Source organism: Melospiza georgiana, chromosome Z, assembly GCF_028018845.1.
Source record: "Melospiza georgiana isolate bMelGeo1 chromosome Z, bMelGeo1.pri, whole genome shotgun sequence".
Lineage (NCBI taxonomy): Eukaryota > Metazoa > Chordata > Aves > Passeriformes > Passerellidae > Melospiza > Melospiza georgiana.
The window spans coordinates 57535808-57553104 of NC_080465.1; the positions used below are offsets into that span (position 1 = coordinate 57535808).

A 17297-nucleotide genomic window follows, 5' to 3' on the forward strand; every position below is an offset into this window, starting at 1 on the left:
AAAATAGCAACCTCTCCCTAACCAAAAAAAACCAAAAAAACCCAAAACCAACAAAAACAACAAAAACAACAGGCTTTTCAGGTTTTTTCCCTTGCTGAGAATTTTAATTTACTAAAACTCACAGAGGAACAAGTATATAAGCTATATATATATATAGAGAGAGAGTCTTGAATATCAATTGTGTTTCCTTAGGATGTTCACAATGAATGCAAACTCTTGGCTTGTGTACCTAAGGAGTTAATGTTTGAGCCAGAATTACTTATCAGCTGGGAACTGGGGTTCTGATGAGCTTTTGGCATATGTATAAATTCCAGCAACTCCACACTTCAATGTACATATATCTCAAAAATGAAGCATCTGAATCAATTTTATTTCTAGATCAAAATACACCAGAACTAAAACAAAACAAAAACCGAAAAAAATCAAATAGATGATGTCATTACTATTTTTGAAACCTAAAAGAAAGAAGGAGAAGAGCAAGCAAGACTTTCAAAGCACTGATAACTTTTTTTTTAAGAAGTTGTTTAGGAAAAATAGTTAAATATGATAAATAGGATTTTAAAAAACATGAAGACAATTTTGACTCCTACAGTAAAGTTGGTAATACAAAACATGTAAGTTCTTTCAACTGAAAACATTAATCACTGCCTCTTTATTTCAGAATAATTCCAGTAAATATAAATAATGAATGTATGTTTCTTAATTATAGGAAGATACACTTAAGCATGTTAACTTGAGTTACCATATGAAAATAATTGTATACAATCACACCATGATTTCCTCCCTCTTTTACATTTTTCAATGGCCAATTCTATCAAGTTTGGAAGGGTAGAGAGTTTCCAAAATTACCGTTTACTTAGAATTTCTTTGGAAATCAGTAAGTGAACAGTAGAGAAACAAGCAACTTAAAAAGAAATCTGAAGGAAGCTAAGGAAAACTGGTATGATGTTATGTCCTAAGAGCCAAAAAGTTGATGTTTGGTGCTGGTGCCTATCAACAGACAGAGAAAATTCTGTCATGAGCTCTCCCAAGCAGCAAAAGGACACACAGAGGGAGGTAATATATAACTAAAGCCTAAAGTTATGAAGAAAACCAGACTTCTCTATTAAGATCACTGATACATATTGTACTTCCATCAGTAAATGTGAAACTATGAAAGAAACTATGTTCTTAATTCTCTCCCAGGTATTTCAGAATGTGTGGCTAGTTACAGCATTCAGATGAGTCAGTGAAGTCTGGAGAGGTATTTCTAACAAATCAGTTGAGTTTAAGTATAACAGCTTAATGTCTAGCGTGATACTCAGAGAGAAATCACAGTGCACAGAGCAAAGTGTATTGTAGTCAATACAACCTCAGTCTCATGAACTCTGCACTAGTGCAGAGGTGAATTTAAACATTAAAAAGGCAGGTAGGATCCAAGATCATTGTGATGTAAAATAACTGCCAAGAGAGACAGAATTTCACAGCTCTTACCCTGGACTTTATACAGCCGCATGGTATGTGTCACGTGGTGAAAAAAACAAACAACTTCTGAGAAAATCGTTCCATGAGCAACTCTTATGGCAGGTGGGTCTGTAAAAATATAAGGCTACAAAAAGAAAACAGAAACTCAGAGTGAGTATTTTGGAAGTTTTTCATAAATGTAGTGTCAATAAATTAAAGCATTTAATAAATATTAAAATAGCGGAGTTTTTAAACCATTCTAGATCTAAAACACTGGAGATTAAAATTTATTCCTAATATGAAACTCAGTAACTTCTCTTCAGAGTCCTTTATTTTCTTCAGCTAAAATTAGGTTTAAGTCTCATTACACATCTCACAAATATTTTATGAGGATTAAGCAATACAAGTCTACAGACAAGCACATGAATGTATTGATATTGCATCTGGATTGAGCTCTTTTGCTAGAAAAATTATAACTGCTAACCATCAATTAAATACTTTACTTTCAAAATTTGGGGCAGGTGGTTCGAATACCTCCATCAGTGGTACACATTGGACAAGGAAAGCCTCCCCTACACTGCTGTGTAGATCAGTTTGCATATCACTTGAAAACAGAAGAGGAAGATTTTTCTTCATCGGAAGCAGACAGAGTTGTCAGAGGAGCTCTCTGGAATGCAGGGTAGGGCTGGGAATCATTATGAAATGTCAATAAGGACAGTGGCTTACTACTCATGGCTCCCATAGACTAGGACAAATTTTGCATATTCACAACAAAACAAAGAGATGAAGAAAATTATTTTTCCATGCAGTCACAGTATTTAGAGTCTTGGCTAGGCAAACAGTGACTTTAAAAAAAAAAAAAAATTGATCCCAACTGTGTGTTTCATCCCCAGATTGAAATAAATGGATGGCTGCAAAAGTAAAAATGAATTAAATATTGAGAGTGTACAAGCAAAAAATGAAAACTCAACACATGCAACTACTTCAATAGGGAAACAGTTTTAAATAAAGACTTCACTCAAGAAAAACACATCCCAACTGCTTGAAAAACACATTATTCAGAGGGATCTAGGCAGAAAGCTCTCAGAGGGTGGCCGTCTTATTTCTGTATATAGCAAGGCCACAAGGACAGAGCATGGTGTTTGTTGAAGCAATGACACCAAAGAACAGATGCAGCTTGAGGAAGAGCAGAGATCAAGCTCACATACATACAGACAAAATACACTAGAGAAGAGCAAGTACAGGTAAATATCCAATATTCTTTGAGCATATAACTGTATGTATAACAGAGAAGATTTCAAGAAGTATTGTACAAAAGAAAAAACTGAAAAGGACTTTCGGGGCAAAAAGCCCGCCTTTTGTATTTATGTACCTATTCTTAGAGCTGCAGAATACTCTTCAGTAAAAGCTTTACCAGAGGTACAAGAGGCAACTCTGCAGTTATCAACTGCAGGAATATTTTGTACAGGAGTTTGCAAGAGAAATCACAGTTATTTATGCTTTGAGAAGATTGTTTGGTTTAGGGAGAAAAAGCTTTTTCCTACTGAAAATCTTATCTAGTTAGTCAATAAAAAAACCTCAAAATACTGTTTTAGACTTCTTGATAGTCTTCATGAAAAAATTATGGAATACTTCCACAGGATCTCATCTTGTGAATAAGACAGACAAATGTTATCTGTTATGCAAAATCCATTTGCTAGGTGAGAAATACAGAAGGATTATGGCATTCAGGGGGCATGTTAGACAGATGAGCTAATACACTGAGATAAAAGAAATTTGAACACCAGATCTTAGGTTAGAACCTCTTAATTCCATGAAAAACTGGCAATATCCATAACTGTAGCCTGAATTCTCCCCTTCTGGCAGAAGAGACTGATATTTGCTTTTCTATCACATATAAGCAGAGAAGACAAACTAATTTAATTGGTGACTACCTGGCTTCTAGAAGTTAAAAATCCCACAGAGGAGGAACTGGATGACCAACCAAATGGTGGAGTAATCAAACCCTTCAAAATCCTCCCTGCAGGGCAGAGCAATATGAAGATACTCAAGCTAGTAAAGACAGACTGAAACACTACCTAAAGGAACTCTCAGAAAGGAACTGAGAAACCAGAGGTCATCAGGATAAGCCAATGACCTGTGACCTAGGAGAATGTCACTTGCACAGACAACAGACTGCCAGATATGTTCTGTTATCAAAGTAACACAGATCTTATGGTCTTGTGTAGTTTTTAAGAGTATTTCTTGCTCCATTCTCACTGGAGCTAGCCAGCAAAATGGAGAGATGTTGAGTGAGTAACAGAAATATAAAACACTGTGCACTTACTAGAAAAAATTACCTGAAGTGATTTCAAAAATTAAAAATGAAAAAAAAACTAAACCCAAATATTTGGAGGAACTCTTTTCCATTGAGTTTTTTAGTACAAAACATGAGCACGATATTGACAACAGCTATCAAAATACACAGAAAGCTGAAATGAGATGGATATATCAGCTCTCAGATTCTGGGATATTGCCACAAATATTAAGTTCATACACCTGAGGCTCCAGGCTGCACATGTAGCCAAATTAGCTCCTCTTCTGAAGATAAATGCAATTTATCTTATTATAGACTATTCCAAACTAAATAGAAACATGGGCTGATGTAAAAGGAACAGATATTTTGCAGATATTGCCTGAAATTAATAAATTTTTAAAAAATAATAGTTCTTAATTTTGCTAGGACATGCATTGAGTTTGCAAGCCTCCAATTCAGTCATAATGCTAGAAAAGGCCCAAGGGAGGAAGGTAGCTTACAAAGGCAGATGGTACCATGTAGTTTTGGGGATCAGACAAGTTCTTTTTGATAGAAAGAGTGGCAGTATGATGTATACTCAAGTTGTCCAGGACAACTGATGTTCCCTGATTATTGGGCAAGCGGGGAATATGAAGTAAAAACATGGTGGTGATGGAACAGGGGAGCCTTCAAATTCGTATTTAGTGCTTAGAAAAGCACTAATCCTAGAACTTGATTATTTGATAGTTACCAAGAGAAATACCAGAAGTTCAGAACCTATAAAGAGATAATTCCCCAGGTTTGCCTCACGAAAAACATTTTAATTAACTAGGCTTTTGCTTTTAAACAGGTAAACATCTTTATGCATTGAATATGCAATTATTCTAGTATCATTGTAAAGATCCTTGGTGAGATGCATAGGATCCTGGTCCTGGGTCTGAAATAAAAAGGTACTTTTGATGTGAAAGTATAAGGCAATGTGGAAAGAACAAACGATGACAGATATTTGCAAAACTGATTTGACAAAGTCTTTGTCTCAATCCATTGTTAAATCTGCTTTGTAAATAATCATGGACTAAAGGATCTTCCAGAATGAAGTCCACTGCGATGACTCACACCTTGAATTGGAATAAAAACACATTGCTTTCATATCCAATGGCTAATCTGAAGACTCCCCTCTCTAAAGAGTTAAACTAAATAGCTGCTGTAATATCTGTTCTCAGCTCCAGGGGAATGAATTCCATTGCACAAGATCCAGCAGCCTAGCGAAGCAGGTTCTGTTGAGCCTGGAAATCAGCATTTTTCAGAAACAGGACAACAGAACTGTTGATCAAAGGGTTCAGAAATCATGTTTCTGTACTCCAAGAGAAATAAGACAATCTTTTTTTTTTTTTGGAAGGATAGTGGGCAGGAGGCCTGGGGAGAAGCTAGCTAGGAATTTTAAGGGAGACTACTTGGAATAAAATAATACCAAATAGATCCCTAAGGTATTTGAAAATACTTAACATCAAAACAGGTGCCAAAGGTGGAAATAACTGGAGATAAACCTTCACCAAAATATTTCCTGGCTTGTATAGAAAACAGCACGGTATATTGCAGCCTGGAGGCACAAAGCATGGGCAATTAACTTTTCCCCTTATAGAAAAGTGAAGCACTCCCAACCATTTTAGTGGCCAGGAAACTTCTGGTAGTGCAGCACACTGTTGGTCTGGGTGCCAAAAAAACTAACGGGAAAGTTTTCAACCACACATTAAATGTTCTGGATTGGTCTAAAATTTTAAAAAAGAAAAATGACAAGACAAAGCCTGCAGGAAAAGGTGTTTCTCAATAGCAGGTTGCCCCTTATTTGGCAGGGTTTGAGGTTAGACTGAGATAATATCATGTATTTTAGCTCTAGCACTAGAGATCCTGCAAGGGGAAAAAAGAAAAATCTGTTTTCTTACATATTCTGTTAGTGCTTAAGTACCTGTGGGAACTAGTACATACACAGAATCACAGAACCAGCTGCCTGAGGGAGATTCAAAATTTCCAGTCTGGGTATACCAAAAACCATCACTTTGATAGTGAAAAAGATTATTTGTAAAACAAAAAAATCAACTACTCACATTGATCCTACAAACATTTAGCATCTGATGCTTTGGGAAAAAAACTGCTTTGTTCTATTCCCTATTGATACCAAGCAGGGCTAGTAAGAAGTCATCACATGTTGACTTGTCTTGGATATACAGAAGAAAATACTGACATATAACTGTTTCAAAGTTTATTGAATACTGTGAGTTTTTTTTTCCCCACTGATCACAAAAAACCAAGTTGGGCATTCTTCACAAAGTCACAGGAATTAAAAAACATGCTTTATCTTCACAAACAGGACATTTTATTTATATTTATTGTGAGGCCCAAGGAAATCCCTTCATTAACACTGTCAATCAGTCAAACAAACTTCACTGCCATTTAAAAAAATTAAGATGCTGCCTTTTTCCCTGGTGCCTTGCTTTCTGTTTTGACTTTGCAGGAAAAACAAAGGCATGGTGGGGGATTGTCCTATCTCTCTAGACCTGCAGGATGGAGCCCCCACTCTGTGCCTCTGTTCTAGACTTTGCACCATTGCAGGTCAGCCCTATGGCTAGATAAATTATTAAAATAGACAAATCAAAATAATTTCTGAGTATTGCAGAACTGAAAATAAAAGACTTATCAGACGTAAAATTAATCAGTTAACAACGGCAAAGAAAGCATATAACTATTCATAAACCAAAGGAAAATAGTCCAACAAAAAAAGCAATTATTCTTTGCAATTTTTGCTGAAAAACATAGGGTAAACGAGGTAAGAAAAAAATCAAAACAATAAAACACCAAGCCAAAAATCAAAAAAAATTCCTGCCATCTATCCTATTGCCAATACACACATGGACTTAGAAAGTTAGTCAATCCACATTACACTAAGAACCCTGAACAGATGGCATTTCTTTTAAGACAGAAAGCATTGACTCAAACTGGTTTAGAAACCACTATAGAATTACTCTGTTACTCTCAGTAGGACAATTTAATTAGTGTTATTAAAATGCAAGCCAAATGAGCCTTATGGTGAAGCAAAATATTACTGAAGCAGAATTTTCAGAAGTATAACAACTTCATTTTTATTGTATAAAATGTTACAAAAGTTGAACAGCACCCTTTTAATGTTAACTTAAAATGCAGTTAATTTCATTTTTCGTTTCTAATTGCGCTTGCAGACATGTGACAGACTTTTTTCTGTTTAAACTGTAACATTTTGCTACCTCAATTTGTCCAGATTATTTTCATAAAGCAAATTACTTAAATGTATAGTTAAAATTACATAACTGCTAGATTTAGTGATTATTTTTAAATAATAATAAGCCAAAGATGAATTAGAATATAAAATGAAATTAAAGTGTGACCACGCATCTAGTGAAAGGTAAAAATTAAAAGCCCTAAGTGATATTGTTCAAGTATTCACAGATAAAAACACAATAAAAAGAAGAAATATGAAATGGCATATAAAATGAAGGATAAGGAAACCCTGATGAACATAACTGAAGTAAATTATTATGGGACTAAATATACTAAACCTGTAAATTCACAGACCTCAAAAGGTGTGCTTCTAGGAAAGATTGCTAAAAGAAAAAAAACCTGTTCTGTTTCCTTTCAGATTGATTTACACAGATAAAAGGGGGAAATAGGAAAAGAAAACAGAAAGAAAGCCAAACATCTTTCCCTCCTGCCAAAAAAAGTAGAATGATTACTCTTTTATATTTCCTAAAATGGGAAGCATAGAGCTCATCATTTGCCTTATGTACGCAACTTCAGTTTACACAAGGGAAACTCAGAAGAAACATGGTGGCAACTAACTAGCTTCATAAATGTTCATTATTTTATCTTTTGCTTTCTGAAATATCACCCTTCCAGTTCCAAAAGGGAAGTAGTAGACTCCATATGGTAATGAAGTCACTGTAAGAACACTGCCATTTCCCAATTTCCAATTTGAAAACTAATAGGAGTATGCTGTTGCGCTCCAATAATTACACAGCTAAAAATACAGATAACCCTAGAGAACTAAATCAGAATAGCTCCTTACTATTCTGTCTTTATATTCACTAATTGGGAGTGAGTATCTTAATAAAGTATGCCAATATCAGCTTAGAAAGTAGCTCTGGACCAGAAGCAAGAATTTCATAATTAAAAAAAAAAATCAGAAAAGTGAAGATGTAGAAATGAATCAGTACACATTTTCATCATAGAAAGTAAAAATTAACTTATTTCATCGATAATGAATGGTCACATCTCACTGGATTTCTGGCAAGGATTGCATCTTAATTTTTTGAAGGGGGAATCATAAATATTCTCTAAATTTTCATATTTTTCAAATTCCTATTGTGTTTTTACTCTAATGCAGCGTTAGGAAGTATGAACTTCTGCCAATCATTTCAATAGCCCATGTCATTATGCCTAGCCATACAGATTTTATTCCAGCTTTGGGGACAACCAGCTCTTCCAATCTATATTTGCCAAACACTTTAAGGTACTTCAAGATTAGAATTTCTTTGCAAACAGAAAGTTTACCTTGGCATCTCCATCTGGTAAGAAGAGATAAGCTCCACTTTTATCTCGGTTACTGGTAGTTCCATACCAAGCAAACTCCACCTTCATTTGATGACTTTTACCCTCTTCCTTGCTGTTTATTTTCTAAAAGGACAGAGATTCATGTTTGGTTTCCATAAAGCAGCACAAAAAAGTAAAATATAGTGTTTTGAAATAAAATATAACATACCTCCAGCAGTCCAGACATTCCAGAAAACCATAGTTTCATGTATGCATTTTCTAAGATTATATTATCCACAGAATGCTGCATCTCTTTTATCTTGAAAACTCTGTCTGACTTCTCCTGTCTGCTATTCCTTACATATATGTTATAGTCAGCTAAAACTGCTTCTGACCTCTCATCCTCCAGAAGCTGGTAAACTCCAATCCCAAGAGGTGGCAGATGTGCCACAAAAGACATCTGTTGGGAGCAAATAAGCAGTCATTACTAAAAATAGCAGAATATCAACTTTTTATACTGAATCTATGTTCAGAGCAACTACTTTTGCTTGAATAATTATAGGATGGCTGGGTTTTCCTATAGTCCATAAATAAATATGAAGAATTAATAAACAGAAATATCTGCATGACTAATTTGCTTAGCATCAAGATTACCATTATATTAACGCAGTAACAATGTTGAATCTTCTTAAGAATGTTAGTTGTGATATGCAGTACTGAGTATATTTGCTTTTCATTGTAGATGCATGTGTACTGGATCAAGTGCACACAGACTCTACTTATCACTTGATTTTGAAATTTAAATTTAAAAATGCATGAACTAAATAACTAAGTATAAAGCAAGTCTCTCATTTTCAGTCTCTTTTTTTAGGAGCCATAATCTGCATAGAAGAGTAGTATACAAGGTACATCTCCAAAGCAATTTGTTTAGAATTTGAAGTCCAGACAAGCAATTTCACTTCCTCTTCTTCAAACAATAAAAGTACTAATTATTGTGCTGGTTTTGGCTAGGATAAACTTAAATTTCTTCATAGCAGAACTTTTGGTGCTTGGTTACAGTATTAACCACTTTGATAACACGGAGATAAATATCTCAGCTACAGCTGAGCAGGGCTTATGCAGCATCAGGGCCCTTTCTGCTGCTCCACCAGGGAGGAGGCTGGGGGTGCACAAGGAGCTGGGAGGGGACACAGCCGGACAGCTGAATCCAGCTGACCAGAGGGATATTCCAGACCCATCATGTGACATGATGCTCAGCAATAAAAACTGTGAGAAGAAAAAGCAAGGGGGGATGTTTGGAGTGATGATGTTTGTCTTCCCAAGTCACTCTGATGGAGCCCTGCTCTGATGGGGATGGCTGACCACCTCCCCAGCCTTGGGACACAGGGAATGAATTCCTTGCTTTGCTTTGCTTGTGTGCACAGCTTCAGCTTTACCCACAAGCTTTCTCACCATTGCCCATCCAATTTTTTTCCTCCACCCCACTGGGTCAGTGAGCGAGGAAGTGTGTGGGGTTGGATTTCTTAGCAAGGTTTATCCATAATAATTACCCCTTTGGAACACAACTGAGAGACAGTTATTGAATTAGCTTCACAGAAATATTATCATGAACCAAGTTCCTACATCAAAAGGAACTAAAACATAAGCCTGAAAGCAATACGGTGTTCCTATTGCAGTCATACACCATTACAATTTTATTAAAAATTTAATTAAATAAATTTCTAATGTGTGATGTGATCATTGAGGACAATCTTCTATAATGATGTACAACTCAAAAATTCTTAGAAGTTTTGTTTCAAACGAAAAACAGGAGGTGGGCTTGAAGATATCTGTCCAGCTTAAGTATTTGGAAGGGAAGAGGACATCTAAATGTAAATGCTTAAGCCATTTAATGTACAAGAAAAGCCATTTCATGTTCCAGCTGGAGTGCTTGAGAACATACAGATGTATGTGACTGTGTGTACAGAATGGCACTTGAAGGAAGAAGCAGCTCAATTGAGAAAGTGAGGGAAAAAGACACACATCCAGTATTTTCCAGTCATGCAGCTGAAACTGATCCTTTAAATGTAATAAATTATATCAAAAAATTTTAACAGCTTATCAGTTTAAGAAACATTAATGCTAAACACATGTATGTCGAATTTTAGGGGGCTTTTGTTGCTGTTTTGGGTTTTATTTGTTGGGGTTTTTTTTATTTAAAATTACTGAATTAATAGTACTGTCTACAGAGAATAGAGCTGCCAATATATGAAGTACACTTTCCATTTTCTTCAACTATGAAGCTACAGCGTATATAAAAAAACATATTTTAATGCTTTTTACTTAAAGTAGGGTACCTGATAAGCTTCATGCGATACTGTAGTTGCTCCATCCCAAACAGCACTAATCTGGACATTTACAGGTTTTCCCAAAGGAGACAATAATTTAACTTTGGGTGAATTCACATTGACGGAAACCACTGAAAATCGCTCTTGTTCCGTAGGGTTATGTATCAAAAGGTATCTGAAAAAAACATATTTACTTAATTATCTCTTGGCAACCAAGCTTCTTCCTTCAGGTTTAACGTTACCGCACACAAATTTTACATACAGAGGATTAAAACAATGTTAGAACAACAAGTACATACCACAACAAATAAATATACAAAACATAACCAAGAAACAACGGATATTTAAGATCAACTATGTGCAGACCTTTTCTTAATGCTATTATTTGTCCAAAAATTTTTGAAAATTCCTTACAAAAAATACAACTATTTCCCATTATAATTGCTAAAGAATTGCTATTAACAGTTGCAGGCATAATCAAGATACTTAAGGGCATTTTAAATGTATTTTTCAGGCTGAACTATCAAGCTCTCATCCATAATAGCCTCTTTTTAACACAGCTTAGAAAAAATGAGGGAAGAAAACTGGCTCTACATATATATTCACTAAAGGAGCTAGTTTCTCTCTCCTAAAAGGGAAAGTACAAAGTTATTTAAATTATAATTTAGCATCATTCACTATGGCAACTCTTTGCATATCCTCTTAATAGGTACATATGGAATAGCTATTTTTTTCCATAGCATTCCATTTGAACACAGATTATGCTGTTAACCAAAAGAATCAGCCCTGAGCTGAAGATTGACTTTATTAGCCTATATATATTTTTATTACTATTACAGGTTCATGTACTCTAAGGTATAGAAAAACAAAACTATACTAGAACGTTTTTGTTTCATGCATCTGTAGGACTATCATTGTACTTCTTGTCTTTTCACTGACAAGCTCAAAGAATGCAGTATTTACAGCTGTTCCCCGAAGTTTCCCTCTGTTTGTGTCATCCTTTAGAAGAAGTCTTTTAAAACAGAAACTGCTCTTGCCAAAACTTCTGGCGTCTTCTTAACTATAAACAGCAGAACCAGTACTCAATCTCCAACCTCCTCAACACTCCCCACTGTAAAGCAGTTTACTTCTTCATGAGATCTGATCCTACATCAATATCCACGAGATCCATTGTTTACTTATCAAATTACTCCTTCCATATTTCTTCTAAGTAGATTCTCCTTCTCTGCTCTGTGTTTTCTATGCAGATTCTTCAGGGTTTTGTCCATGGTTTTATTTCTTTTGCCTTCACATCTTAAACCTCAAATTCAATTACCCCTTCACAGACCAAACCATTTCACCTAAAATTGCCTCCATCCATCCAATCTACAAATCTCATTCAGAATCCTGACCAGGCCACTATTTCCCCCTTATCTTCCTACTACGTTCTTTTGTTTGCCTGCATCAAACTTGGCTAGTAAATTTCCCAGCACTTCACTGCTACCTTATTACCTCACAATCAGTATGAAATGAAAGGTCAACTTCAACTTCTCATTAGTTGAATAAACAAAATCAGAGGCTTTATTAGCTTTTTATATCAAGAACTTTTGGATGACTTGCCACACATAAAATGAGCTTCCCATAAAAAAGTATTTTCCTTTTAACTCCTTAAATTCCTGTCCTGAAGTATTGTTTAAATCATGACTTCTAAGTATACCAATGATATTCAACGTGCATTTGTGATCACAACTAAAAATGCTTTTGGATGCTTTCTTTTACCCTGCTTCATGCTGAAGACTCCTAGATTACCAGACAATATAATAGTTAAGCATATTCTAGGTTAGCTCTCAGAGTCTTTAAGAACTTGCGCAAGACTGTCTAAGAACCTCCCCTAGACCTGGGTAGGGCAATTTACACTTCTGCTTATGTGGAGCTGTCTTCTTTCTCAAGGTTAATATCAATAGGTGTTTTTGCTGGTTTGTTTTGGTTTTTTTTTTTAATGACATTAGTGGAATCAAAAAACCTAGCTAAACCAACCCTGCTCTCAGTCTCAACCCATTACAAATTAGGAAGAGAATAGAAACTATATCAAAATTTTTTAAGAACTTCTCATGTAATGTGAAAAAAGAGCGTTAAGAACTCTGTCAGAAACAATACAGGTTGACAGATGATTGAACACCAAAGCTCAAAATAAATCCTCATTCTCATCCATCAACAGAACACCAAAGATTTTTTTTTTTCTTTATTCTTCTTATACAATTGAATTCCTCAATTCCTATGCTTCCAAGTAAAAGGAGACCTTATGCATATAATAATTTTTCAGTAATGCCACACATACTCATTAAATTTAAATTATTGGCTAAGCAAAGAACATATTAGTGCAAAAAATATTTCCAGAAACTTTGTTCACCTTCCCATAGCTACAAACATATTTCACAACTTTAATTAGTTGCATGACAGATTTACCTATAACAAAAGGTAAAGGTAAACATAACCTTCAGTCTTATGAACTGTTGTATTATTATTATATTTCACCAGGCTATTAAAAAAACTGTATTTGTATTAAACAAATCTATTGTTGTATCAAAATATATACATTTTTAAACTTCTTGAATCAATGTATTTTAAGTTCATTATGTGTGTGTAGAGTAATAAGACAGAGGAGGCTAGCAATGACAGGGTAGATTTTCAGCACTTAAAGGAGTTCTGACTAGATACTAATATTTTGTTTTGACATACTATTTCAGGAGGACTTTTGTATAGTAATTATAGAAAGCAAGGCATAATTCTTGTGCATATGCAAAAGCACTGACTAATATAATTAAATTACATTACTTCAGAAGTACTATTCAGCTCCCACCCTTAAACAATATCCCACTATAAAAATTTTAGATTTTATTTGGAAAAAAAGAGCTACACGTCAATTAAGCTGTATCATTGCAAAGACTCTCACAGAGTTGAATTTATTAATATGCTGTGGTTGCATTACCACAGCAGAGAGAAGCTACTTGGTAATATTTAAAGTTTTCTATTCCTTATCTTAAGGCAAAAACATCATGAGCATTACTGTCTTTCGAAAAAAGCAAGCAAATATTTCCTTTTCATTATTCAGGTCTTTGGCAACAACAACAATAAAATAATTTAGGTTTGCATCCTTCATTCAGTTAAAGAGTGAAGGGTTTTAATGGCTATCAGTAAAAATTAATATGAAAAATTTTATCCAAAATATTTTACTTTAGAGGCACCATTATGTCCAAGAGTCAGACATAATTTATTTTGTTTATTCAGGAAATCTAAGAATGCTAAAACTATGCTAAAATAAACTGCATTGGTACAAAAACCATGACTAAACCACTCACACAGAGACCATGCATTTCACCTCCGCCCTGAGAGCAAGAGTTAACTGCTCCCAGCCCATTAAAAAACCAGAAGTTATTGTAGATTTGAGCTCTTAATCCTAAATTGGATGCATCACAAATATTTGAAATTTAAGAAAAGCAAACCCTGATAACTTTTCAGACAGATTTGGAAAGATATACCTTGAATTCTTTTACTCCCATACTTTTATGGGTCTCTGAAATTCCAAACAGGTATCTTTTAGTCACAGAAGCATGACCACGTTCCCTACATAATCTAATATTAATAACATTAATAAACTCTATTAAATGCATACATACAAGAATATTTTCACCAGATTTTCCTGTAGTACAAGATTTAACTCATTGTGGAACATTTTCAGCAAGAGCTGGAACGCTCCCCTCCCCTCCCACCCCACTGCTTCTTACTTTAAATACTTTCATTTTTAAATTAAGAAAATATGTCAACTGCTGTAGTGATATTTACAGACAAAAATATGAATAAAGATTATTTATTTAGATCTCTAACAACTCTATTCTCTGCCTCCTAAAATAATATTTTTTCCTGAACAGAAGAGCTTCAGTATTTCAAAAGATCACTGTTTTCTGTTTCTCCAATGTGCATAAACATATAGGCATATATGCTGATACATACATTTACTGGTAACACCTGCAATACACCATAATTAGGACTTCCTTTTGAAGTTCATTCATCCTTCCTTCACAAGGGATGCATTCAATTAAGGTGGGAAACCACAACTCACTACTAGTAAATATCAGAGCATCGAAAGTGATAAGGGCTTTTTCAAAAACCACCTTTCAAGGCACATGGGATTTACAGTTCAAGACAACAGTGTTCACTGTTCAGCAGAGTAACTTCATTCAAGTACATCTGGACAACCAATTCCTTGAGGACCTCTAGCTCAGACTGACCAATTATACTAAAATTTCTACAGCAAACTTTCTGAGATGGATAGGAGCATTTTCCATTATAAACGGTTTTATCAGAGTCAGTTCTTTGGACCCATAAGCACAATTTTAATGCAAAGTTACACAAACAAAACCTTCAAAGCTGATTAGTTTCTTTCACTCTTCTCCTATAAAGACCAAGGTAAAAACCACCTAAGTGGTGAAAAAAAAAATGCAACAAGTACACCCAAATCTGAGAAAAGATATGAGCCATGAAGCTAAATTATATACTATATCAGTGATCTTCCAGTGAAGAACAGAAGAGAAGAAACAGATGCATGTGAGTTCTGAAAGGAACAAGAGAGAAGTAATGAAAACAGTTTTAAAGGCTTTATGCTATAGAGAAAAGGAATTTAAGTAACTACATGTGTCAATAGTTACCAGAAAGGCTGTTGGGTTAGAAACCACAATTCAGCTAGAAACGTAACATGAGTTCTTGACTCTTGATGGACTTCGATAGAACTTTAAAACTGTAAACAACACTGAAATTCTCTTAAAAAAACGTTAATCTCACTGGGTAATAGAATCAAAACTGTCTCACATCTTAAAATTGCAAGAAAAAATTGCTTTGAAAATGGGAGAAGAGTCAGTAGGTAGTAACCTACTGACTCTTTTTAATTACTGAACACTGATGTATTAAGATAAACTCAGATTTGATATTTAAACTGCATAAAGCACTGCTTGTCATGGTAGCTTCCAAAAATACCATTAAAAAAATCAAAACTATGAGACTTCTGATGTATGGCGGAATTTCAACAAAAAAGCCCCCAAAAGTCCAAGAAAATGAGAATCCTAAGAAACTGTAAAGAATTGCCATTACACTGATGCATGTCTTAGGGGATGGAGGTACATGGAAGGAAAAGAATCCAGACCATCTATTTGAACCAGACACTTATCTGTTCATTGTGCAAATATGTACAGCCTCCCCTGAAGAAAAGACTACTTGTTATTCTTGCATTGAAGCCCAAGAAAACATCAAGATACTTTTTTCCTCTTTTTTTTTAAAGTACAGAATAAAACCGTAAGTAACTTGAGCACAAAAATTACTCCCCTGTTATTTATAAAGCTCTCTCCTTGCTGTAGGGAAACTGGGAAAAACATGGAATAAAACCTAACATTAACCATTCCCTTTTCTTAAGAAGGAAAACTCTACTGAATACTTTGAATACTTACTCCAACTGGTAAAAAAAAAAAAAAAAAAAAAAAAAAAGTCAAGTAGTTACCTAGCTCTTTTCAAAACTCTAATGGTCCCTCAAGTAGGGGTCAAAGCCTCCTCAGTCAAGAGTATGAATAACATGACATTTTAAGTACGGGTCTCCTCATCCATTTTGTATGCTTTTCTGCTAGGAATTACTAAAGATGACCTATAAAATATAATTATAGAGCCTATAAAATAATTGTTCTGGAAATAAATGCCATATATTCAATCTTCAGGATATTATCTGTTCATAGTGCTCCTCTGGTTATAGAGAAATTACACATTTTCCAATATCTCAATCCATGCTCTGTTCTTAATATTCCTTTAGGAAAAAAACTCATCAAAAGCCAACTGTGCAGGCTCATGATTGTGATACTCTCCTTGGCAGCAGATTAATGCTTTTTTTCCTACAGCTCTTCTATCAGTTACTAAATTGGGCTTCAGAAGCTGTGTGTTTCACAGGGCTTCAAGACACTTTTCAGTTCTATTCAAAATTCATTTTGTAAGAAATTTAGGCAACAGACAAAGTTTTGGAGAAAGTTACTCAAACCCTCATGCATGAAAATCTTCTGACCAATGTCCTCCACTTGCTGAAAGTATTTGAGTCTGACTCATAGACTAATTTCAAAGAAAATTTGACTCAGCAGGTATTTTAAACTATCCTTATTTCCCCCTCTGTGAAATTAATATTTATTTCTCAAATGTAAAATATTCTCATGATTTCAACCAAATTATACTTCTTCTACTGCATGTTATTGCAAATACTGAACTTCATGTCTCTGTGCACCTTGAGCTATTATCAGCGACATCTGATCCACAACCTTCTTTCAACAGGGGAAAACTACTTAAAAAAAAAAAAGAAACAAAAAGTATCAAAATCAATTCGTAAATTAATTCTGAGATAAAAACTCATAAGCCACTAAGAAATTACTCAATGTATTTTGGAACAAATATGCATGGATACTTGTCCAATAATATGAAAATAATTTTCTTCCTAGTTCATATTTCAAAAGGAAACAAAATCAGCAATACTCATTAGATACATCAGAGCTTTTTCTGGGTTCTTTTCCAGAAGGGGAAGTACACTTCCAATGTTAAAGCATACCAACTAATTTACAGAAATCTGATGTTAGGGATTTAGAGATTTAGAAACAGAATTTCTGGGGAATAAGGAGAGAGAGAGAGGTGTA

General features: G+C 34.7%; 1 protein-coding gene across 1 annotated transcript in view; it reads right to left on the reverse strand.

Annotated features, from left to right (window-relative positions):
• MAN2A1 (mannosidase alpha class 2A member 1) overlaps positions 1-17297 on the reverse strand; it is a 104870-nt gene that overhangs the window by 24682 nt on the left and 62891 nt on the right. Inside the window, exons 13-16 of the mRNA XM_058044084.1 lie at positions 10615-10780; positions 8508-8738; positions 8300-8422; positions 1474-1588 (exon numbers count right to left, since the gene is read on the reverse strand). Coding sequence (XP_057900067.1) covers positions 1474-1588; positions 8300-8422; positions 8508-8738; positions 10615-10780 — 635 coding nt within the window. The remainder of the gene's footprint in view (positions 1-1473; positions 1589-8299; positions 8423-8507; positions 8739-10614; positions 10781-17297) is intronic.